Source organism: Etheostoma cragini, chromosome 18 (assembly GCF_013103735.1).
Source record: "Etheostoma cragini isolate CJK2018 chromosome 18, CSU_Ecrag_1.0, whole genome shotgun sequence".
Classification (NCBI taxonomy): Eukaryota; Metazoa; Chordata; class Actinopteri; order Perciformes; family Percidae; genus Etheostoma; species Etheostoma cragini.
In genome coordinates this window covers 8,015,473-8,041,334 of record NC_048424.1, presented here as the reverse complement: position 1 = coordinate 8,041,334, position 25,862 = coordinate 8,015,473, and the positions used below count along the sequence as shown (strand labels likewise).

At 38.9% G+C, this 25,862-nt stretch overlaps 1 protein-coding gene across 9 annotated transcripts in view; it reads right to left on the bottom strand.

Moving 5' to 3' along the window:
• LOC117961661 (cartilage intermediate layer protein 1-like) overlaps positions 1-22,667 on the bottom strand; it is a 28,025-nt gene extending 5,358 nt beyond the window's left edge. Inside the window, exons 1-9 of one of the 9 annotated variants that reach the window (XM_034900485.1) lie at positions 22,600-22,667; positions 22,295-22,334; positions 22,142-22,175; positions 21,696-21,867; positions 20,353-20,459; positions 8,832-9,003; positions 8,409-8,515; positions 7,717-7,891; positions 7,053-7,199 (exon numbers count right to left, since the gene is read on the bottom strand). In XM_034900485.1, coding sequence (XP_034756376.1) covers positions 7,106-7,199; positions 7,717-7,891; positions 8,409-8,515; positions 8,832-9,003; positions 20,353-20,459; positions 21,696-21,867; positions 22,142-22,175; positions 22,295-22,306 — 873 coding nt within the window. In that variant the 5' untranslated portion in view covers positions 22,307-22,334; positions 22,600-22,667 and the 3' untranslated portion in view covers positions 7,053-7,105. Of the gene's footprint in view, positions 1-7,052; positions 7,200-7,716; positions 7,892-8,408; positions 8,516-8,831; positions 9,004-9,123; positions 9,178-9,293; positions 9,328-14,049; positions 14,084-14,202; positions 14,249-14,493; positions 14,585-20,352; positions 20,460-21,695; positions 21,868-22,141; positions 22,176-22,294; positions 22,335-22,599 lie in introns of those variants that run through there. The other 8 variants (XM_034900484.1, XM_034900483.1, XM_034900482.1 and 5 more) reach the window with 8 other exon arrangements.
• Positions 22,668-25,862: the final 3,195 nt, after the last annotated feature.

The window sequence follows — 25,862 nt, the reverse complement described above, 5'->3', positions numbered from 1 at the left end:
CAACTCTGGGGTTAAGATGGCTTGAAGGTGTAGCTGTGTGCACTTTCGGTTTTCCCTAAGTTTATCAAATTTTCTTTGCTATGAGTTGAGTTAAGGCAAAGTTATTTAGTCAATTGTGTTCTTTTGAATTTTGCACATTGCTTTTGGTTACACCAGTCAATAAACCACATCGGGGATGAAATGGACACAGTTTCTAGAATCTCTCTTTGTTGACTACTCTGGTCAGACTTCCTTGTAGTTGGATGTAAGGTGTGCATCTCCCCCAGTCTTCACTTTGTACCTTCTAGATAAAGTTTTCACACAGACACATGCAAATTAATGGGAATGTGTACACAGTACACAATAGACTTGGTCTGAATTCATGTTTGTTTGTGCAATGTATCTCTGCATTAGTGGCGTATGTTGTGTTACAATCTGCTTACTTTTTCAGCTGCAACTCACATTGAAAAAATAAAGTCTTGCATCAAATTGCATCTTATGCAAACTTATATAAACTTTGTCACAGCAACAGACAGTCAGGCAGCAGTTATTGGAAAGTCACATGTTTCTATTACAGAAAGAAGAAACCCAAGTTGGTGTAATGTTAGGGTTGGTTTACACACATTGTGGGTGTGTTTTTCTCAGTTAAACGGTCAACATATAGTTTTCAACTTCTTTGGTATTTAGTAGTTTCAGTAAAAGATTTAAAGAAAGGTCTGTGGATTAGCCGGAGTATGGGGCAACTTGAGGGCATGTGAGAATGAACTATATCAGTAAAGTTGCTAGCTGCAAAACAAAATCAGTGAAGGTGAAAGATGTTATAAAGCTACTTAAGACTGAGGGAAACTGCAGTCAGGGGATCCAACTCACTGCCGGATTATCACAGTTCCCCTTTCTGGAGTAAATGTGGTCATCCGATCACCTGTTCATATACTAATATTTATAAGTTCAGCTTTAAAAAAATACTACTCTGTCAAAAAAAGATCAAATTACCTCCAAATTACTGTATTGTATGCAAATCCATGGGGATACGTAAATAGAGGCGTGTGGTAGACAATATGTTCAAAACCATATCCTGATTTAAAATTCTTTAGGGCTTTATTCTGTTTAACTAAAATTTAGGATGATAATGAACATTTTAAACTGGAGTGGTTACCATTTTTCTCTTAACAAAATGATGGATGACAGCTGAAACTGCACAGCTGCTGAAGCAAATGCCATAATCCAGACATAAATTTGGCTGCCTCTTGCAGTTAAAGGCAGCTGTCATGCTATTTCTGCTACTATGCAGGATGATTCAGGTGCAAGTGGCTGATAGGAATTAGTGCACCTTCCACCATCAGTTTTTTTAGAAAGTGTTTAGATTTTGTGGTTATATAAGGTAGACATATTGACTCATCTTGACACCTGATTACATCCAAACCAATTCCATTTGAAAGGTTAAACTAAACAGTTTTTTCTAAAGAACCAGCCAGAATTCTCCTTTTAAACTACAACCTCCAACGTCCATGCACTGTCCCAGAGTAATTTCCAACCAGACGATCCAGCTGTGTGAACAAAGAGACCAAACAATGAGAGAATTTGAGAAATACACATCTAATAATTTACATCTAATAATTTTGTTATTTAGGGGAAACTTCTTGTCACCGATTCTTTAGGCACTTGGGGTCAGCAGAACAAGCTGTAAACACAACATTGACATATTTGTGAAGGTGAAAACAACACTATGTCCTAAAACAATATCCTAAAGTCTAAAAATCAAAATGCAAAAAAGCTCTGTATAACTGAGGGTTCAAGTGATAATTCTCTGTTGGTTTATCACTGAGGGATGCCTTATTTAGTAGTATAAGTTCAAAGGAACTTGTGTTGGTGTAGACTCACATCAGGAGCATGGAGTTAGAGAGAACCAATTTTTCATTTCCGGTTTCACTTTGTTCGGGGGAATGTTAATCTTTGACGTCAAAATAATGCATCGATATTCTGGTTTGGTCCCTAAATATTTATATTAATGTGTGTATTACCACAATATGTTCTCAAGAGTTGCATGGAACAATATGAACATGCATTGAGAAGTGCTTGTACAATATGTTTTTTATTCAACACTAGAAGTGCCGGCATTCCACTTTAGTGAGCAGACTGCCAGATTCAAAACTCTAGAATCCCTCATAAATACCCAATTATTATCACATGTATTGTGTTAGGCTATCTTTAGAAAAACATAATAACTTTAAAATGCACATTTTAATGAGGTTGATCATATATCTGAGTAGTAACATGTTTTTTAATAAAATCAAACTTGTTGTAAGTGAACGAGAACCTGTCAACGACTACAGGGACAGAGAATAAAGCGTTACTGATATCAATCACAGATAACTCCTAATATCTGATTGTAAACTATTGTAATGAACTCAATTGGTCCTCTTGTTTTCTTTTTCTTTGTGAAGGACATAATATATCAGCTTCTTTGTTGCCCAGTCATAAATTTGTAATAAGCGTTCAAACTCTCACTTTTCTCTGAGCCCTTACCCAATGGTTCCCAATTTTCAGTCTCTTTGCACGCTGTCACATATCTTTCCAAATCTATTCTCAGAGTGGTTTTAGACAAATTCAAAGTAGTGTGTGTGTGCATCAGTTCAGGGACTCTCCAGACTCCTCCCATCTGGGAGCGACTGAGCTGTGATTCAATCAGTACGGTCTGAGTACAGAACCTGTACATTTCTCTCAGAGTTGTCCGCTCTCAGTCCTTCCCTGGCAGTTTAACACTCTTTCTCATTTCACTTTTCCAACAAACTCTCTTTCTATTTCTAACACTTACTTTTCTTTTACACCCATTGTCTTTTTGTCATTTTGTTTTCCTTTAATCTTCCAGATCTCAGACTCAATCTCATCTTATACTTACTTTATCCCCCAATTTTCATTTAATCAAATACTTATGTTGCAACAGTAGTTCAATTCCTACAAGAGCCAACACTTCCTCTTCTGCTTTCTCCTCTCTGTAACTATGCCCTTGCTTCAATATAACCTGCCTATTTTTTCTTTCCCCCATTCTTACCACAGTCTCTCTCTATTTGTTCATCAAATCCACACTTTCAGGCACATCCAACTTTTCAGCAAAAGCATAATCCTATTTCCAGTTACTCAAGTACTTCACATTACCTTTCCCTTTCATGTGCATGTATTTAGCATCTCCCTCTAAGTCATCCTTCTTACAGCATCGGTTTCCCATTGTTGACGTACAGTTTGTATGGAGTTCACCCGAGCAACTGACGTTGATAAATGAGACTCAGTTTTGTGGACCTCGTCAGGCTGCCACTCTTCTCAGTCTCATCAAGACACCATCAAAAACAACTGGACACCTTTCACAAGAACTCAAAAATATCCCCAAAAATAATAATAATACCCTTGCAACAATTTCACTAGTCTGACGTTATTTAGAATGAAGACATCGTATTTATGACATACAGTATATATATAACCTTTTATTCTGAACCTTATGTTAAAATGGCAGATTTGTATATTTTATTTTATATTTCAAAACTCCCTTCTGTTCTTCTCGCTCTGACAGATGAGCCCCCACTTGCTCTCTCCTTTAACGGTCAGTTGGTTACCAGGGCAACCAGCCTAAGCAGTAAGACAGGGCTGTTTTATGTTGAATATCAGCTATTTCTTGTCCGTCTTATTGAGACACCGTTAATAACTATCTGCCAGACAGTTCACACGAATGCAGGAAAGAGACAGAAAAGCGTCATTAAACACAACACAAAAGAACATAGATGGACTAAAGAGCAATTCTGCATTGTCCACTTATACACTGAACAATATAGTGGCTCTACTCCGAGCTCCTCACGAATGAGCATGCTTCTCACCCTATTTCTAAGGGAGACGCCAGCCCCCCTCTTGAGGAAACCCATTTCGGTCGCTTGTACGCTAGATCTCGTTCTTTCGGTCATAACCCAGCCTTCATGACCATAGCTGAGAGTAGGAATGAAAACGGACCGGTAGATCGAGAGCTTTGCCTTCTGGCTCACCTCTCTTTTTGTCACAATGGTGCGATAAATGGAATGTAATACCGCACACGCTGCACCGATTCTCCAACCAATCTCCCGCTCCATTGTCCCCTCACTCAAAAACAAGACTCCAAGTTCTTTAAACTTCTTCACTTGGCGTAAGGACTCATTTGCTTCCTAAAGAAGGCACTCCATCGGTTTACTGCTGAGAACCATGGCCTCAGATTTAGAGGTGCTGATCCTCTTCACTGCCGCTTCACACTCGGCTGCGAACCTGGCCAGTGAGTGCTGACGGTCACAGGCCAATGATGCCATTAGGACCACATCATCTGCAAAAAGCAGCAATGAGATTCACAGTCCAACTAACTGCAACCCCTTCCCACTCTGACTACGCCTTGATATCCTGTCCATAAATACCACGAACAGGATTGGTGACGGTCAACCCTCACCTTGAATAAATCCGACAAAGCTCTCGCTTTGGTCATACAGAGATTAGATGGCCCTGAGAAGGGACCCATTCTCCCCATACTCACGCAGCACCTCCCACAGTCTCTCCCGGAGGACCCGGTCACAAGCCTTCTCCAGATCCACAAAATACATGTAGACCAATTGGGCATACTCCCAGGCTCCCTCCAGGATCCTTGCCAGAGTGAAGATCTGACCTGTTGTTCCACGACCAGGATGGAATACGCATTGTTCTTCTTCAACCCGCGGTTCAACTATTGGCTGAACCCTCCTTTCCAGTACCTTGGAATAGACTTTACCAGGGAGGCTGAGCAGTGTCATACCCCTGTAATTGGCACACATACTCTGGTCCCCCTTTTGGGAAGGAGAATCACCAGCCCGGTCTGCCACCCCTTTGGCACTGTCCCAGACTTTCACGCAATGTTGAAGAGGTGTTTCAACCAAGACGGTCCCTCCACACCCAGAGCGTTCAGTTTTTCTGGACCGATCTTCAATCCCTGGGGCTTTGCCACTGTGGAGTTGTTTAACTATCTCAGCAACTTCCACCAGGGAAATTGACGACAATCCCCCATCATCCTCCAGCTTTGCCTCTGACATAGAGGGCGTATTAGCTGGATTTAGAGTTACTCAAAGGGCTCCTTCCACCGCCCTATAACCTCCTCAGTGGATGTCAACAGTGTCCTATCCTTCCTGCACACAGCTTGGACGGTTGCCCGCTTCCCCCTAATGAGGTGACAAACGGTTTTCCAGAAGCACCTTGGTGCCGACCGGAGTCCTTCTGCATGTTTTTTAAAAACTTCTCCCACACCCTCTGCTTTGCCTCTTTTACGGCAGAGGCTGCAGCCCTTCTGGCCCTTTGGTAACTGCTTCTGGGACAACAAATCCCAGAAAGACTCTTACTTCAGTTGGACAGCTTCCCTGACTACCGCTGTCCACCAGCTGTGCCCGGCTGGGCCCCATGGCAAACCCGGCCACCAGGCGCTTGCTGACGAGCCCTCGGTCTAAGCCTGGCTCAAGACGGAGGCCCCAGGCTTCCTCCGGGAAGGGTCCCTCAATCCCTTCCTCACTTTCACATAAAGTCTTTTGAACCATTCTTTGTCTGGCCCCTCATGTGATAGCACTTTGCCATGGGAGACCCTACCAGGAGCATAAAGCTCCAGACAACACAAACCTCAGGTTCATGGGAACACAAAAACCTCTCCACCATGATAAGTTGATGGTTCTGAAAGAGGACATGAATTTTGTGACGAAGTGGGTTCGCTAACCACTTGTCCCATACAGGTCATTAGTAAAGTAAACACACAGTCATGTTAGTCTCAGTTCCCTTTTATTAGGTTACAAGTTTAAACATGGTTTAAAGTTTCCCTGTATTGATACTTACAATTGTTTGTTCCTTTGTTCAGTTCCACCATGCAGGATAATTGTTTGGGGAGGGGCCCGCCTAAGTATTTCCTGTTTTATTGGAATAGGTTAGTCATGGATGACATCACCGGGCCAAACCAAGTAGAGGGTTTTCTTGTGTTTAGAAATGTTTATTTTGGTTGTTTTTTGTTATTATATAAAAAAGGCATGAATAACCCTGACCTGTTTTGCAGTCAGTAAGATAGGAGGGAACTGGTAACAAATTTCCATAGGTTAAGAGATTGTAAGGTATTAAGGTCATGGAGTGGATCAACCTGCTTGAGGATGAGATGGACTGAAGCACAGGGGTGTTAATTGACAACAGTATATAAATGGAATGATTTGTGCTCCCGGGGAAAAACAGGGAGGTGAGGCTCTGCTGCTAGGATCACATGCCTGTTGTCAGCGCTGCTACTGTTTTGAATATGAAATTGTTTTTTGTTTGATTGTTTAGTTATCCATTTACTTCAGAACACTGGAAATATATAATCAGCTCTTGAAACCTACAATGTCTGACTCTGACCACCTACCACCATCATAGCCACTCTGGCTAACTTACCACAAATTTATGTAATTTTTTTCTCAAATATAACTATACTAAATTATAACTATGATTGATACTATACCTAAATTTGAATAGAATATCAGTTCCCAGCATCTGTTGAAAACAAGTAAGTCTGCATGCTCACACATAATCATAACTCCATTCAAGCATATTAGCTTATTTTTACACATGTCCTCGCAAGCTGGGCAGAGAGTTGAATAAAATGTAATGACAACATTGATTTGTTGTTTATTACCAGTTTTATTACTGTCAACTATTAATTAAGTTCCTACATTACTGGATAATGATTTCACAATCACTAGAAAGAAAAGAGACTGATAAAGCACACATAAGCCTTTTATCGGAAAAAGACACTTACAATATGGTAAAAGTAATACAATTATCTATGGCTGAATTCCATTTAAATGCATAGCCTTCAGGGTCCTGTTATTGCACATCCTGCTCACTGTCACACTGACAGGGCTCACTGGGACACTTTAATAGAACTTTGCCAACATTAATGGTAACACACATTTTTTTCCACCAAGTCAAAATGTCTGCTTTGAAAATGGCCTATTAGGATGCTTCTATCAGACACAATAAGTTTTGAAAAAAATATCAAGAAAAATCTGAAAAAAATGAAATTGATAGAAATGTAAGTGTTGTGTCTTCTTCTCCTTCTCAGTGTTAGCTATAGAGTCAGGACTTATCAGCATGGGCACCCAAACCGAACTTTGTAGTCACGGCACTGGCGAGATTTCTGGTCCGTTTTGCGGCAAACAAATCCTTCATTTTTATTGTACCTGAAAAATGATTCCAAACAGTCAGTATCAGATGTATACTATGTATACAGTATGATATTTAGAGCAAGGAGACCATTGAAAGAGAACAAGAACTTATTTTTAACAGGATATATGTCGCAAACCATGATTTATTGGTTAACTGTGATAAAAACAGGATCTAGATTATTAAAGTCAAATTAAAATTAAACCTAATTATCCCCCGTTTATAGTCATTTTGTTTTTTGATGTCAGGTGTTACTTCTTTTCAAATGTGAAATGTTGCAGAAATCCAATAAAAGTAAAACAAAACAACTAATTATGACTACCAATAAATTGGCTTATTCCTAATTCTTACTCCTCAGACCATAAAGAATTAAAGTTTTCCCAAACAAAGCCCAAGAATAAACTAAAGCTCAGCTACATTTTAATGATTTGGAATCTTTGGGAAAAAGGTTGAGAAGTAGTGATCTAATGTTGGGGTGCTGGCAACAAATAGTATATTTAACTATTCAAAATATTTTCTGATAAAGCAACTTACACAAAGAAGGTCTGCCCTGTGGAGGTGGCTGGGGTCAGTGTGTCAGTGGTAACAGCCTCAATAGACAGAGGGTTGGTACAGATTTGTCCGGGGTTTTCTTTCCTCAAGTTAATCAAATCCTCCCAGTCCCCTGTTACACTGGGATCATCACGGTCATACCACTTGGTCCAGCACACTGCAAGGAACAATAAAAGAGACATGCTGGAGTGACGCTACAGAGCCGAAACACCATCCTAAATACATACTTATGCACATAAAGAATGAAAGAGAAAGGAGAGCGAGCAGAGCCTACGCTGTTGCCTTCTTAAGTGGTTTTGCCATTGTGAAGATTTGCTCATGTGCTAGTATGTCTGTGTCATTCTAGTGTATATATTTAAGAGAATAGCAAAGTCAAAAGTGACAGGGATTAACTTTGGAGCATACTGATTCAGAAAAACATAACCCTCGAGGGAGAACCCAAATACAAGCAGACGCCACCAAGCCACAGCCAAGCGAACCAATCACAGTGATTGCAGTCTGCAGGGCGGCGACGCATGGTTACATTTCTGGGGAGGTGCAAGCCAGGCTACAGCGTAGGGTACGGTGTAGTGGATATCCCTCACATACCAATGTGTGAAGCCCACCTACAGTCTAAGTTCCATGCAGAACCCCTAAATCAAGATTAACACGGCACATCAATGTGTTCACAGTACCTTCACAGAAAGAGGGAGGGCAGAGGAAACGAACACGATAATCATTACACCTCTTTTTATTGGGTTGGTCCTGGTTCCGGCAGATGAATCCTGCAGTTGTATCACTTCTGAAAATAGAAACACAGAGTAGCATGCTAGTGGCATGGATCTAAAAAAGAAAATGTCAGTCTGTCAATCTTTCTGTTGGTCATTTGGTCCATCACTTTGGTCTGGACTTCATTATCTCCACAACCATTGGCTGTGTTAGCATTACAGTTACAGTAGCACTGTTATTCTGAACATGTTAGCAGTGAAAATATATTTGATCTCAACAGGTATTCAAACACATATAGTTGCAACATCCATACAAAACAATCAGTAGAACACAATATGAGTCATTGCATTAAAACTCAATCAATTTATTCATCCTCGTTCAGTACTTACAAATAAATCACATCCCCTGCTGCAGCCGCAGTGAGTCCAGATAGAGTTCTGGCCTCAACACCTATTGGGTTAGCACAGATCTTTCCTGGGTACTCCTTGCGAAGTTCAACGAGGGTTTCCCAGTCTCCAGTTACAGTGGGGTCATCTCTGTCAAACCATTCTGTCCAGCATCCTGAACCAAGGTATTTAAATTGAGATAAGACATTTTTCTAAACCTTTCTATTCAAAGTGAACCACTGACTGCTTTAGTCTGTACTTTAAATGTCAGAATTGCGAGTGAAAAGAATCTAACCTGGTTTAAGGAGGTAAACTAGGTCAGGCACTTTGGCTGTTTGCTGGTTGCTTTCTGGTAAAGGTAATCAGAAAAGGTGTTGACAATGTGACTGAGTATATTTCTGATTATAGAGTCAAAATTGTGCATATGATCTTGACACTGGATTGCAGTTGTTGAGATGAACCTACCAAAGAACAATCCTGCTACAATGGCTACACTAAGCTATTAGAGACAATAGAAAATAAAAACGTTACAATCACAGAATATGGCACAGTGCTAATAAAGAACAAGTACATCTACATTTGAAAAATGTATATAATACAAAGTGATACGTTACCAACTGGATCATGATTGCAGATAATGTGGGATCTTCAAAACTGTACGAGATGTTTTCATTTAGGAATACACATAAATGTGTGCATTTTAAAATAACTTCTCAAAAGTAGCATGAAATTATGTAAACATGCATTGAAATTGCATGTATAATATCTTTTTCCACATCTAAATTTAAAATACATCTTCATTTAAATCACACATTCACAAAATATCCAGTTTATAATGGCATAAATTGTTAAGTAAATAAGGATATAAATGAAATCACATTCAAAATATTAAGCTCAGAAGAAACATTATGTTACCTCTGCAAAAATCAAAGACTCACCCAGGGGAAACAGTTGTGTGAGCTTCTGCGTGGCTAATTGAGCCCCTCTTCTGCCTCTCTCCTTAAATACAGTTCTGGAAGATATTGATATACCAGACATACTGACACAGGTAGTCACAGTCATGCCCACTGACACTGGATCTACCCAAAGAAAACAATGCCCCATTAAAAGAACTAAACAAGATACGTTGGCACATTATTTCTCACACTCAAAAGGGTTGAAAAGAAAACACTATTTGGAGATAAGGTGTTCAAATCCCACAGCAGTAACAATGAAAAATTAAACCAAAGGCATAAAGTGACCATACATATGTGGTTACATTATACCTTCCTTTTCATTGTTATGTTACACTTTTCTTACTCGCTCACCTGACATTCAACTGATGCAAAACAAAGTCTTGTATCAGATTGCATCTTACTGGTTACTGAAAAGTTGCACATCACATGATGTTATTTCAGTGAGAGGACAAACAAGTTAGTCTTGTGTAAGGGTTTCTTCACACAAATCATTAATGGATAACAGTGACACCTTTCACACTAAATGTGGTCATTTGATCCTCTGTTTATACTGTATAAGGATATTGATAAGAGCAGCTTTGAAAATATACTCTTCAGAGATCAAATTACCTCCAAATGACTGTATTGTATGCAAATACAAGCTAATTCGTAAATAGATGCATGTGGTACACAATATGTTCAAATACATATTCTGTATCAAAATTCTCTGATTGCAGCATTTTAGCTTCTTCTTCAGTTAAAAGAGATGAGCTCAATGTGTCACAACATGCCTTAGGAGGTTGACCAGATCATATCCCCAATCAGGCAAAAACATGTTGGAGGTTCACATTCTCATGGATGGAAGGGCTTTACACTGTTTAGCTGAAACATAGGATGATAATGAACATTTAAAACTGGAGCGATTACCTTTTTTGTCTTAACAGAACGATGGATGACAGCTGAAACTGCACAGCTGCTGAAGCAAATGCCATAATCCAGACATAAAGTTGGCTGCCTCTTGCAGTTAAAGGCAGCTGTCATGCTATTTCTGCTACTATGAAAGGATGATTCAGGTGCAAGTGGCTGATAGGAATTAGTGCACCTACCACCATTACAGTTTTTTTAGAAAGTGTTTAGATGTTGTGGTTATATAAGGTAGACAAATTGACTCATCTTGACACCTGAAAACATCCAAACTCATTTCTGCTTGAGAGGTTAAACTAAACTGGTTTTACCATATAGAATTCTACTTTTAAACTACAACAAAGAGACCAAACAAGCCGTAACAATGAGACAATTTGAGAAATACATCTAATCATTTACATCTAATAATTATGTTAATTAGAGAAAACTTGTTTTCGCCGATTTTTTAGGCACTTGGGGTCAGCAGAACAAGCTGTAAACACATTGACATATTATTATCTGACAAAGTGGAGAGGGTAAAAAAAAACACTATGTCCGTATGACTAAAACAATGTCATAAATGCTGAAAAATGCTGAAAAAAAGCTCCGTATAGCTAAGGGAAACTGAGGGATCAAGTGATAATTCTCTGTGGGTTTATCCCTGAGTGATCTAAATCTAGTCATTTAGTAATGTACATTCAAGGGAGCTTGTGTTGGTGTGGACTCAAATCAGTGAAATTCTTTTATTATGGTTTTACTGAAACTGTTGACAAGCATGATACTCTCAGAAACTGCATTGTAAAAGACACAAACAATGCACTGTTCACTTCAGATTGTGCACTTGGCATGGACAATGACAATACATATAGGCCAAAGAGATTGCAATATAAGCCTGTATATTACTATTAGGAGAATAGCCTACATACGTCAAGGATCCACAAATTAAATAAACTTCAGCTGTAGACCGATTTGCCACAGCAACACTGTTGACCACATCTCTTTCCATTCCGTATTCTTTCTACAGCCTTCAAAACCAGTATTCAGGCAGGCAAATAGTACACACGTTAGTGTAAGTGTACCTGTGATGAAAGGGTTTCAATCAAAAGAAAAAATGCCGCTTCTTAGCTAGATAACATCCTGCCATGTTGTAAACTGTAGGGGCGAGGCCTCAAAACCGAGAATATGTTGGGGCTTGATAAGTAAATTAAGTGTGTTTCCAGCCAGACTTATGTGTTTTCTCTTGAAAACACATAAGTCTGCATACTCACACATAATCATAACTCCAGGCAAGCATATTAGCTCATCTTTACGACTCTCATAAGCTGGGCAGAGAGTTGAATAAAATGTAATGACAACATTGATTGGTTGTTTATTAACAGTTTTATTGCTGTCAACTATTAATTCATTTCTTACATTACAAGATAATGATTTCACAATAACTGGAAAGAAAAGAGACTGATAAAGCACATACTAAGCCTTTTATCAGAAAAGACACTTACAATATGGTAAAAGTGATACAATTATCTATGGCTAAATTCCATTTAAATGCATAGTCTTCAGGGTCCTGTTATCACACATCCTGCTTACTGTCACACTGTCAGGGCTCACTTAAATAGAACAGAGCCACCGTTAATGTTACCATACATTTTTTTCCACCAAGTCAAAATCTCTGCTTTGAAAATGGCCTATTACGATGCTTCTATCAGACACAATAAGTTTTGAAAAAACCCACAAGAAAAATCTGAGAAAAATGTAATTTATCGAAAGTTGTATGTTGTCTTCTCATCCCTCTCAGTGTTAGCTGTGGAGTCAGGACTTATCAACATGGGCACCCAAACCGAACTTTGTAGTCACGGCACCGGCGAGTTTTCTGGTCCGAATTGCGGCAAACAAATCCTTCATTTTGATTGTTCCTGAAGCATGATTCCAAACAGGTAATGGATCAGTACGATATTTAGAGCAAGGAGACCATTGAAAGAGAACAAGAACTTCTTACAAGATGCATGACGAAAACCATGATTTATTGGATAACTATGATAAAAACATGATCTAGTTTATTAAAGTCAATTAACAATTAAACCTAATAACCCCCCGTTTATAGTCTTTTTTGTCAGATTTAAATGCTTATCAAATGTGAAATGTTGCAGAAATCAAATCAAATAAACTAATTAATTATGAAAACCAATACATTGGCTTATTCCTGATTCTTACTCCTCAGACAATAAAGAAGTAAAGTTTTCCTGCACAAAGCTGTTAGCCCAAGAGTAAAGTTAAGCTCAGCTACATTTTAATGATTTGGAATCTTTGGGAAAGAGGTTGAGAAGTAGTGATCTACTGTTGGGGTGTTGGTAGTAAAAGGTACATTTAACATTTCAAATTATTTTCCTATAAAGCAACTTACATGAAGAAGGTCTGCCCTGTGGAGGTGGCTGGGGTCAGCGTGTCAGTGGTAACAGCCTCAATGGACAGAGGGTTGGCACAGATTTGTCCGGGGTTTTCTTTCCTCAGGTTATTCAAATCCTCCCAGTCCCCTGTTACACTGGGATCATCACGGTCATACCACTTGGTCCAGCACACTGCAAGGAACAATAAAAGAATGAAATGCTAAAGAGATGCTACAGAGCCGAAACCCCATTCAAAATACATACTTATGCACATAAAGAATGTAAGAGAAGAGGAAATACGCAGAGCCTTCGCTGTTGCCTTCTTAAGTGGACTTGTGGATTTCTACTTATGTGCTAGTGTGTCTGTGTCGTTCTAATGTATTGTCTCCACAGACACCGTCCCGGTGTTCCGGTTTAACGAGAGACCGTGTTAACTGGCGACCGTCAGCCAAATGCGTATGTTGTTGTCGTTGTGACGACAGCTGTTGAAAACGGGAATGGACTACGTAGCTGTCCACGAAAGCTAAAAATGTTAAACATAACGAGGTGTACCTCTCGGATTTGTCTTTGGAGTCTAGTCTGAGGAAACTTGTCATTCGCATTCGGAACGTGGCTTGCTGTTAAGGAAAAAAGCGTAAGACAGCATCTTCTTGTTAATGTCTATACTGTTTTATTAAATACACCTATTCGTCTTCAGAGCCTGTTTAAGTAAACACATGTCACGTAGAAAAGTATTTAGCCCTTTTAAAAGTAGAAAAAATATGAATTAACAACGTATGTCTTTTCAAGTGTGTTTAAAGAGGTTAAAAGAATAGCAAAGACTCTAACCTGGTCTTTTGATGCAACCTGAGGGAGGCACTCTGCCTGGGTACTGGCTGCTTTCTGGTAAAGGTAATCAGAAAAGGTATTGACAACTGTGACTGAGTATATTTCTGATTTTAGAGTCAAAATTGTACATATGATCATGACACTGGATTGCAGTTATTAAGATGAACCTACCAAAGAACAATCCTGCAACAATGGCTACAGTCAGCTAATAGAGAAAATAGAAAATAAAAACGTTACAATCACAGAATGTGGCACAGTGCTAATAAAGACTAGGCATATCTGCATTGAAAAAAACATAATACATTACACAAAGTGATACATTACCAACTGGATCATGATTGCAGATAATGAGGGATCTTCAAAACTGTGGGAAATGTTTGCATTTAGCAACATATTTAAATGTGTGCATTATCGAAATAAGTTCTCAAAAGCAGCATTAAGAAGTGCATTTATATCTTTTTTATTTTACACATCTCAATTAAAAATTACATCTTTATTTAAATCATACATTCACACAATATCCAGTTTATAGTAGCACACATTGTTATATAAGTATTAATATGTATGAAATTACATTCAAAATATCAAGCTCAGAAGAGACATTATGTTACCTCTAAAATCAACGACTAACCCACGGTGCTTCTCAGTTGAACAGTTGTGTGAGCTTCTGCGTGGCTGATTGAGCCCTTCTTCTGTCTCTCTCCTTAAATACAGTTCTGGAAGAAAATAACATACCAGAAATATTGTTGTCACAGAGATGCCAACTGAAACTGGAATACCAAAATAAAACAACATCCCATTAAACAATTAAAGTCCTTACCACTTAAACTGGAACCACCCAAACAAAACAATGTCCCATTAATAAAAATAATTATAGCTTTTAACTTTCAATGTGTCAATGTTGTGTTAGACTTTGCTTACCAGGTCACCTTACAAGTAAAACTTTGGCACGTAAATAATTAGACAGTCAGGCAGCAATTAATTATAGTTTCACATTCCGTTTTTTTATAACAATAAGAAGACAAACCAGTCAGTGTGGTGTGGAGTTAGGAATTAATTGCATGTGCAATGAAACTGAACATTGTTCATAGCCTGCCCCAGATTTCTGGGCCTTATTGCAGCTAACAAATCAGTCAGTTGTCCATCAGTAAGATATTTAAAGCAAGGAGACCATTGAAAGCAAACAGTAACTTCTTGATGGGGTACATTGCTAAAACAGTACGTAATTGCTTAACTATGACAACAACATGATATAGTTTAAAAAAGTCAAATAAAAATTAAACCTTATTATCACCCCATTTATTGTCAGTGTTTCTTGATGTCAGATGTAACTTCATGACCGAAAGAACGAGATCAAGGGTACAAGCGGCCGAATTGGGTTTCCTCAGGAGGGTGGCTGGCGTCTCCCTTAGAGATAGGGTGAGAAGCTCAGTCATCTGAGAGGAGCTCGGAGTAGAGCCGCTGCTCCTTCGCGTCGAAAGGAGCCAGTTGAGGTGGTTCGGGCATCTGGTAAGGATGCCTCCTGGGCGCCTCCCTAGGGGGGTGTTCCAGGCAGGCCCAGCCGGGAGGAGGCTCGGGGAAGACCCAGGACTAGGTGGCGAGATTATATGTCCAACCTGGCCTGGGAACGCCTCGGGATCCCCCAGTCGGAGCTGGTTGATGTGGCTCGGGAAAGGGTAGTTTGGGGTCCCCTGCTGGAGCTGCTGCCTCCGCGACCCGATGCCGGATAAGCGATGAAGATGGATTGATGGATGGATGGAGATGTAACTTCTTTTCAAATGTCTCAGATATCCAATGGAAATAAAAATAATATTTATTATTAATAAGGAATACCACATACATTGGGTTATTCCTATTTCTTACTTGACTGACTAAAAATATTATTTTACCCAAAGAAAGCTTTTGACACAAGAATAAAAATAAAGCTCAGTTACATCTTGATTATTTGGAAATGTTGGAAAAGGAGCTTTTAATGTTGAAAAGCATTGATTTAGTGTTGGGATGTTGCTAGTAAAATTAATACATGTAAAGTATTAAAGTATTTCCTAAAGGGCATACCATGTGGATGGCTGGGTTGTGTGTCAGTTGTAACAGCCTTGAAGTTCAGATGGCGGTCACAGATTTATCCCGGGTTTTCTGTCCTCTGGTTACTCAAAAGCTCCCAGTCCCGTAGTCCACTGGGATCCTCACCCAGTTGGTCCAGCACACTGCAAGGAGCAAAAAAAAAGACAACTGAAGGAAAACTGCAGAGCCAACGCCCTTCTTTAAATGAATGTTATGCACACAAACAATGAAAGAGAAGGAGAAATCCACTTTACATTAGCAGTATAACACTACACATGAATGTGCTCATACAGTACCTCCACAGAAAGCAGCTGAAACAAACGGGATAATCATTACACCTCTTGTTCTTGAGTTGGTCCTGGTTTCTGCAAATGAATCCTGAAGTTGTATCGATTCTGAAAAAAGAAACACAGAGTGGCACTTACTAAAAATAATCTTATGGATGCATCCACTTAAAGGAGACCTATTATACATGGTTTTCAGATTCATACTTGTATTTTGTGATTCTACTAGAACATGCGTAGCTGCACCTGTATTCACCCTCTGTATGAGACGCTCTGCTGGCGTCTCTTTTTGTTGATCAGTTGGTCCCCCACTTTGGTTACGTTGCACAACAGCTGGATTCTTAGATCACACGAGAATTGCAGGATCACTCAAGTTAATTAACTGTGTTGGGCAGACTACAAAACCTGTTGTTCCAAACATGGCATTTCCTTTTGTCAACAATCCCGTTTATGAAGAAGCTGTATTACTTCGCATGGAGTTAAACATACGTCAGGAGATGATATTGAGGCCTGTACTGTAGATGTATTTTCATTTCCAGATAACTACTTATCCGAGGGGTATTGTTTTTCTTCCCAGTCTATCAGTTCTGTAGCCAACATATCCTTATCCATCCTCATATCACTAACGTCACCCATCGTGGGCATGGTCTTACATTGTAAGAGTCTTACTGACTCAAGCAGCAATTTTCTCCCAAATCAATTCTCACTATTTCATAGCAGCCGCTGTGATACTTTTTGTTAACTGAATACATGTTCAAACTTGTTGTATGTGCACCATGGACAGTACAAGAAATGGACAATATGACGCCATTGTTTTCAACGGAGACTGGTGAAGTAATTTAGAAGCACTTTTTTGGTGATGGTTCAGCGTTACTGCGCAGCCTCCAACTGAGATAGAAGACGTAGCTGTGACGTGAACAACGTGTCTGAAAGTTGTAAGTCTACTGGTAGCTGTGCCAAGAGAAATCTCAATCATTCCCAATGTTGCAGAAATGGACAGCGTAGGTATATGTTAGGAGATAACATAGACACAGGCTCCTTTTTGCTAACTAAAATGCTACTTAACATTAGTGATTGAACCTAAACAGCTAATGTAAGATAAAACTGCCTGCGAGCTTATCCTGTACTGTTTGGTAATTCCCGTAAGTAAGTCCCCTGCTGCAGTTGCTGCCCCCGCTGCCCGATGCCGAAAAAGCAGGCGAAGATTGATGGACTGATGAATATAAGTTCCCATCATCTCTTAAAAACACATAAGTATGCATGCTCACACATAATCATAACTCCAAGCAAGCATATTAGCTGATTTTTGCATTTGTCAGAAGCTGGGCAGAGAGTTAAATAAAATGTAATGACAACAGTGATTTGTTGCTTATAAGCAGTTTTATTGCTGTAAACTATTAATGGATTTCTCACATAACAAGATAATGATTTCAAAATCTCTAGAAAGAAGAGAGACTGATAAAACACATAATAAGCCTTTTGTCAGAAAAGACACTTACAATATGGTAAAAGTAATACAATTATCTATGGCTAAATTCCATTTAAATGCATAGTCTTCAGGGTCCTGTTATCACACATCCTGCTCACTGTCACACTTTCATGGCTCACTGGGACACAGAGCCACCGTTAATGTTACTATACATTTTTTTCCACCAAGTCAAAATTCCTGCTTTGAAAAGGGCCTATTATGATGCTTCTATCAGACACAGTAAGTTTTGAAAAAAATCACAAGAAAAATTTGAAAAAAATGTAATTTATAGAAAGTTGTATGTTGTCTTCTTATCCCTCTCAGTTTTAGCTCTGGAGTCAGAACTTGTTAGCATGGGCACCCAAACCGAACTTTGTAGTCACGGCACTGGCGAGATTTCTGGTCCTTTTTGCGGCAAACAAATCCGTCATTTTTATTGTACCTGAAAAATTATTCCAAACAGGTAATGGATCAGTATGATATTTAGAGCAAGGAGGCCATTGAAAGCAAACAAGAACTTCTTTTTGAAATGATACATGACAAAAACCAGGATTTCTTGGTTAACTATGATAAAAAAGTGATCTAGTTTCTTAAAGGGAAATATCAATGAAACGTAATTACCCCCCGTTTATAGTCATTTTGTTTTATGATGTCAGATGTTACTTCTTTTCAAATGTGAAATATTGAAGATTTCAAATTATTTATTTTTTAAAATTATGAATACCAATACATTGGCTTGTTCCTGATTCCTACTCCTAAGACCATAAAGAAGTAAAATTTTCCCAAACAAAGCCCAAGAGTAAAGTAAAGCTCAGCTACATCTTAATGATTTGGAATCTTTGGGAAAGAGGTTGAGAAGTAGTGATCTAATGTTGGGGTGTTGGTAGTAAAAGGTACATTTAACATTTCAAATTATTTTCCTATAAAGCAACTTACATGAAGAAGGTCTGGCCTGTGGAGGTGGCTGGGGTCAGCGTGTCAGTGGTAACAGCCTCAATGGACAGAGGGTTGGCACAGATTTGTCCGGGGTTTTCTTTCCTCAGTTTAATCAAATCCTCCCAGTCCCCTGTTCCACTGGGATTGTCCCGGTCAAACCACTTGGTCCAGCACACTGCAAGGAACAACAAATAGAGACATGCTGAAGTGACGCTACAGAGCTAAAACACTATTCAAACTATAAACTTATGCACATAAAGAATGTAAGAGAAGGGGAAGTACGTAAAGCCTGCGCAGTTGCCTTCCTAAGTTGACTTGCCGTTGTGAAGATTTCTACTTGTGTGCTAGTATGTCTGTGTCATTCTAATGTATCATCTCTACAGACACAGTCGCCTAACTGTTTAGCCAATAAGAAGACAAATCGATTAATACCAAACTTGACCAGAAAATGTTAACCCTGTGATGGTTGCAGCCCTCGCGCTGGGACTGCACAGCGTATGAGGCGCGTCCCCCTGGGTGGCGGATGGGGAGTTACACCCTATGTTGTCGTGGACCAACGCAGTCTAAGGGAAGGACACCCTGACAGAAAACCACTGGCCCTCCAAGCTTGGGGGTTGGGCAGAAGGCTAACAACCTACTCCCGGAAAACAAGCCTGTTACAGAAACAACGGACGTCACATTGCAAGACGACCAAGGCCGCCCAAAAACAACTTGGTGGCGAATGGTGGAAATGGACCGTAACGGTGCAGGCTGGAATACGTGGAACAGAGCACGACGTGCAGCTGCAAACCAAACCCAGTGGAGGAGTGATGTCCAAGCCTTGTGTGCCTCCTGGCACGGAGAGAGTTAACTTAACTTGATGGTTGCAGCTGTGTCAAGCAAAAACAGGACCTTAGTTATTGCAATTCACCCTTTCATTAATTTATAATTACTTATGTCTATAAATCTATGTATATAGTTATTTCAAGAATGTGTGTGATTGATGTTGATGTGTTTTTGTTTTTGAGAAGTTTTGTATTTTTCACTTTTTGGGCTTTTTCTTTGAACTTTTCAAAAGGAAATAAGAGAAACGCACAGACATGTCACGAGTAAAAAGATTCATACAAAATCCATTTTCTGAGTGTTTTTCTTCTGGATATTTTTCTGTAGAAAGTTGAGACATATGGCTATGGTACTAGTGTTGCGTGTATCCCATCTGATATGTTAACAGTGGTGTTTTCAAATCCTTTTACAGATGCTTTACTGGGACGGAAATAGAAAAGCTCCATTCTAATCTAATTGAGAGTGTTCCCAGTGACCTCAGGCACATCCTAGAGGGCCAAAGTATATGGGAGCTGTATCACTTTTTTTTGGTAAAACATTTAGGCGAGAAAGCATGTATGTTCAAGTGTGTTTAAAGAGGTTGGAAGAATAGCAAGGCCGAAAGTGACAGGATTTAGCTTTGGAGCATTCTGACTCAGGAAAAGTTAACCCTGGAGGGAGAACCCTAATACAAGTAGACGCTACCAGGCCACAGCCAAGCATACCAATCACATGGGTTGCAGTCTGCAGGGCCGCGACGCATGGTTACAATTCGGGGGAGGTGCATGCCAGGCTACAGCGTAGGGTACGGTGTAGCGTCCGTACCTTCACATACCAATGTGCGAAGCCTACCTACGTTGTTAGTTAAACGCAGAGCCCCTAAATCAAGATTAACACTGCACATGAACATGTTTACAGTACCTTTACAGAAAGAGGAAGGGCAGCTGAAACGAACACGATAATCTTTACACATATTTTTCTTGGGTTGGTCCTGGTTCCTGCAGACGAATCCGTCAGTTGTGTCACTTCTGAAAAAAGAAACAGAGTAGCATGCTAGTGGCAGGGATCTAACAAGTATGAGTATGAAATGTTTGAACCCAACAGGTACTAAAACACATATAGTAGCAATATCAATGCAAAACAATCAATAGAACACAATATGAATCATTAGGTGAAACTTTGAAATTATTCATCCTTGTTCAGTACAAGGTGGCACTAACTCAAAATAATCTAATAACGGTGTCTACTTAATTGTTGGCTCATAAGAATGGAAATGCCTGAAGTCTTTTAATCTTTCTGTTCATCAGTCGATCCAACACCTTGGTCCAGACTGAAATATCTCCAAGAACATTGGATGGGTTGCCATTACATTTTGTGCTGACATTCTTGGTCTCCAGAGGATGAATCCTCCTGACTTTGATCCTTTGGCTCTTCCTCTAGCACAACCAGCAAGTTATCATGTATGCTAGTGAGGGTTACTATGCAGTTCTGTGCTGTGCTTACCTAAAAATCACATCCCCTGCTGCAGCCACAGTGAGTCCAGATAGAGTTCTGGCCTCAACACCTATTGGGTTAGCACAGATCTTTCCTGGGTACTCCTTACGAAGTTCAACGAGGGTTTCCCAGTCTCCAGTTACAGTGGGGTCATCTCTGTCAAACCATTCTGTCCAGCATCCTGGACCAAGGTATTGAAGTTGAGTTGGATTAGACATTTTTCAACACGTTTCTATACAAAGTGAACCACTGACTGGTTTAGTCTGTACTTTAAATGTCATAATTGCCAATGAAAAGAATGTGTTCACAGTACCTTTACAGAAAGAGGGAGGGCAGAGGAAACGTGCACGATAATCATTACAGATCTTTTTATTGGGTTGGTCCTGGTTCCTGCAGGCGAATCCGTTAGTTGTGTCACTTCTGAAAAAAGAAATACAGAGTAGCATGCTAGTGGCATGGATCTAAGAAAGAAAATGTCAGTGTGTCAATCTTTCTGATGGTCATTCGGTCCATCACTTTGGTCCGGACTTCACTATCTCCAGATCCATTTGCTGTGTTACCATTAATGGACACTCCTGGTGCCTAGAGGATGTGCCACTGATACAGTAGCATTGTTACTATGAACATGTTAACAGTGAAAACATGTTTGATCTCAACAAGTATTCAAACAAATATACTGTAGTAGCAATATTAATGCAAAACAATCAGTAGAACACAAGATGAATCATTGTTTGAAACATCAAAATTATTCATCCTCATTCAGTACTTACACATAAATCACATCCCCTGCTGCAGCCACAGTGAGTCCAGTTAGAGTTCTAGCCTCAACATCTATTGGGTCAGCACAGATCTTTCCTGGGTACTCCTTGCGAAGTTCAACGAGGGTTTCCCAGTCTCCAGCACCAGAGGGGTCATCTCTGTCAAACCATTCTGTCCAGCATCCTGGACCAAAGTATTTAAGTTGAGATAAATTAAACATGTTTCTGCACCTTTCTATACAAAGTGAACCAATGATGGGTTTAGTCTGTACTATAAATGTCAGAACTGCCGATGTAAAGAATCTCTAACCTGGTCTTTCGACGCAAACTTTTGGTGGCTGCTGGTTGCTTTCTGGTAAAGGTAATCAGAAAAGGCGTTGAAACTGGGACTGAGTATATTTGTTTGTATGTTTGTTTGTGATCATGACACTGGATTGCAGTTGTTGAGATGAACCTACCAAAGAACAATCCTGCAACAATGGCTACACTCAGCTAACAGAGACAATAGAAAATAAAAATGTTACAATCACAGAATATGGCACAGTGCTATTAAAGAATGGGTAGATCTACATTGAAAAAACATTAATACATAATAAAAAGTAATACATTACCAACTGGATCATGATTGCAGATAATGAGGGATCTTCAAAACTGTGGGAGATGTTTAATTTTATGAACGCATTTAAATGTGTGCAATATCAAAATAATTTCTCAAAAGTAGCATGAAATTGTATAAACATGCATTGAGAAGTGCATGTATATTATCTTTTTACACATTTATCTACACAAAATACATCTTCATTTAAATCATACATTCACAAAATATCCAGTTTATAGTTGCATAAATTGTTAAATAAATAATAATATATATCAACTTACATTTAAAATATTAAGCTCAGAAGAGACATTATGTTACCTCTGCAAAAATCAAAAACTCACCAACAGTATTTCTCAGTTGAACACTTGTGTGAGAGTCTGCGTGGCCGATTGAGCCCTTCTTCTGTCTCTCTCCTTAAATACAGTTCTGGAAGATATTGATGTACCAGACATATTTTAGTCACAGTCATGCCCACTGAAAGTGGAACCCCCAAAATAAAACAATGTCCCATTAAAACAATTAAAGTCATTACCAATTAAACTGGAACCACCCACATAAAACAATGTCTCATTAAAATGGTTAAAGTCCATATTAATAATAATAATAATAATAATACATTTAATATGTAATGCACTTTATTTTTATGCAAACAGGTAAGTGCTAAAATAATAACACATGGAGAAAAAAAAAACATGGAGAGCATGAAAATTACCTCTTAAACTGGAACCACCCAAATAAAACCATGTCCCATTAGAACAATTAGAGTCACTACCACTTAAACTGGAACCACCCAAATAAAACAATGTCCCATTAAAATAATTATATCTTTTAACTTTTTCAATGTTATGTTAGACCTTGCTAACCAGGTCACCTCACATTCACTTTAATTGAACAAAGTCTTGCATTAGATGTCATCTCATAAAACTTTGTCACGGAAACAATTAGACAGTCAGGCAGCAATTAATGTAAAGTTGCACAGTACATTTTGTTAATACAATAAGAAGACAAACCAGTTAGTGTTGTTTGGAGTTAGGAATTAATTCCACGCGCACCGTAACGGAACATTGTTCACGGCGTGCCCCAGATTTCTGGTCCTTATTGCGAAAAACAAATGAGTCAGTGTTCCATCAGTAAGATTTTTAAAGCAAGGACACCATTGAAAGCAAACAAGAACTTTTTTTTGTTTGGGGTACATTGCTAAAACCATACGTAATTGCTTAACTATGATAACAACATGATATAGTTTAAAAAAGTCAAATAAAAATGAAACCTTCTTAGCACCCCACCTATTGTCACTCCTTTTCAAAATGACTCAGAGAGCGCAGGTATATGTTAAGAGATAACATAGGCGCAGGCTAATTATTGCTAACTAAAATGCTAGTTAACATTGGTAATTAAACCTAAACAGCTAATTTAAGTTGAAACTGCAAGCTTATCCTTTACTGTTTGGTAATTCCTCTACTATGCAACGGTAAGTTGCGTGGTTATGACACAATCGTTGGCCTATATTTACAAAAAACATTTGCTACGGAGCAATAATGTGAGGTATAAGGTAAGGGAGCCTTTTATATATACCTGTGTTTCTTTAGAAAATAAGAACTGGACAAATAGAGTCTTTACACGCTTCAGATGTAAAGTTGTTTACTGTTGCCAAAATGAATGGCAGTCAATGGAATGCCAAGGGCGGTGAAGGTGAAGGCTAGATCTCGAGCGGAGGACATTACATAAACCTAAAGACTTTTTGTGTTTTACAATGATAAAAGTAAGGATTTTTTAAAGCTACATTGTGTAATGATTGCAGTAGTTCAATGTAAACATCTGGATTGCCCGTTCACAAACTTGTCCTTTTTTATGAACATTGACCACCACCCATCAATTTTAAATGTTCCTATTGGCTTGAAATTTTACGTTTGCCTGACTAATGAGGAAGTGATATTAATAAGCATTGTTATTTACATATTAAAAGTGTCAGCTTTTTTGTCAGCTTTTCTTCCTGTTTTAGGAAGCAGTGACTTTATTTCATTTTGCCTGTGAAACCGTGTATGTGTCCTTCATATTCATGTAGAATTATAGTTTGCTCTTTTTATGTAAAATATGCAGCTCTGGTAGATGTTCGTGACTGGTCATGCTGTGCAAACACCGCCTCTTTTATGTGAATGCGCGCGTCTCTGGATTGGGAAACCCCACGTTTATTAAACTAGTCGTGACACAGGTTATGCAGGACTGCGGTTTTTAGGCTCGGTGAAGCTGGGGAACTGAAAGAAATCCTGGGCATGTCAATCCTGCTTCGTAGAACAGGCCTCTGGTGTTTGTGTGCAAGAATGAGTGCTGGGTTTTTGTTTGTTTTTGTGGGTGGGCGACAGGTGTGAAGGTCCAGTACATGGGTTTAAAGCTCCGTTTGTCATCACTCATCTCAACAATACATTATTTATGTGAATATTATTAATTTGAAAAACATAACAATAAAGAGATTTGGGAAAAAAATAAATGAAAATATTGGCATGTTTACACACATTGTAAACTTTATATTTTCTTAATATCAGCATGTTCCCATTGTCATTGTGAGCATGGTAGCATGCTAAAATTAGCGGTTAGCTCAAACCACCACTGTTCGGAAGTACATGTACAGCCTTACAGAACCACGCGTTTGCATGTTTTGTGTGAAGCATAAAACACAATGAATACTTAAAAATAGAAAAGTATTTTAAAACTTTTTTAATATTACAGATGCAATGCCGTCACAGCAAAATGACTGGACACTATTAAAATATAAGAGACCTGCATATTGTACCACCTAACCATTTAAGAATTATTCAGATAAATACATGTTTTTGCTCAGTAGACTGTGTTTTCCTGATGCTCATTGGTGCAACGTACATGGTTGACCAATAGAACATAATATAATATAAAAACAAAAAATGTGTGTGGATATACATGTTTGGTTTCAACAGGTATTCAAACACACACACGGTTAAAACATCGGTGCAACACATTCAGTAGAATACAATATGAATCATTGCATGAAACACATTCAAATTGTTCATAGTCTTTCAGAACTTACTTAAAAATCACATCCCTGCTGCAGCCACACTGAGTCCAGATAGAGTTCTGGCCTCAATATCTACTGGTTCAGAGCAGATCTTTCCTGGGTACCCATTGTAAGGATCAGAGAGGGTTTCCCAGTTTCCAGCACCAGAGGGGTCATGTCTGTCAAGCCATTCTGTCCAGCATCCTGGACCAGGGTATTTAATTTGATATTAGCAAGAAGACGTTTGAATTACTTTTGCAATTTCACTTGTTGTAATTGTCAAATGTCAATGAAGACACAAAAAACGATTAAATGTAAATGTAAAAGCAAAAATGTTAACAACACTCAGGGTGATAGGGCTCTGATAGGAACAGGTTGTTATCAATTAACAAAGATATGTATTAGTATCAATGAAGTTATGATATTAATACAATTTTGAATATTAATCAATAATTGAAACCACCCAGCACTCAGTCACTGCAGTCTCAAATGACGTGTTCACCTAAAAATGCAGATATTTACTGACTATTTACCGATCTCACATTATCAAGTT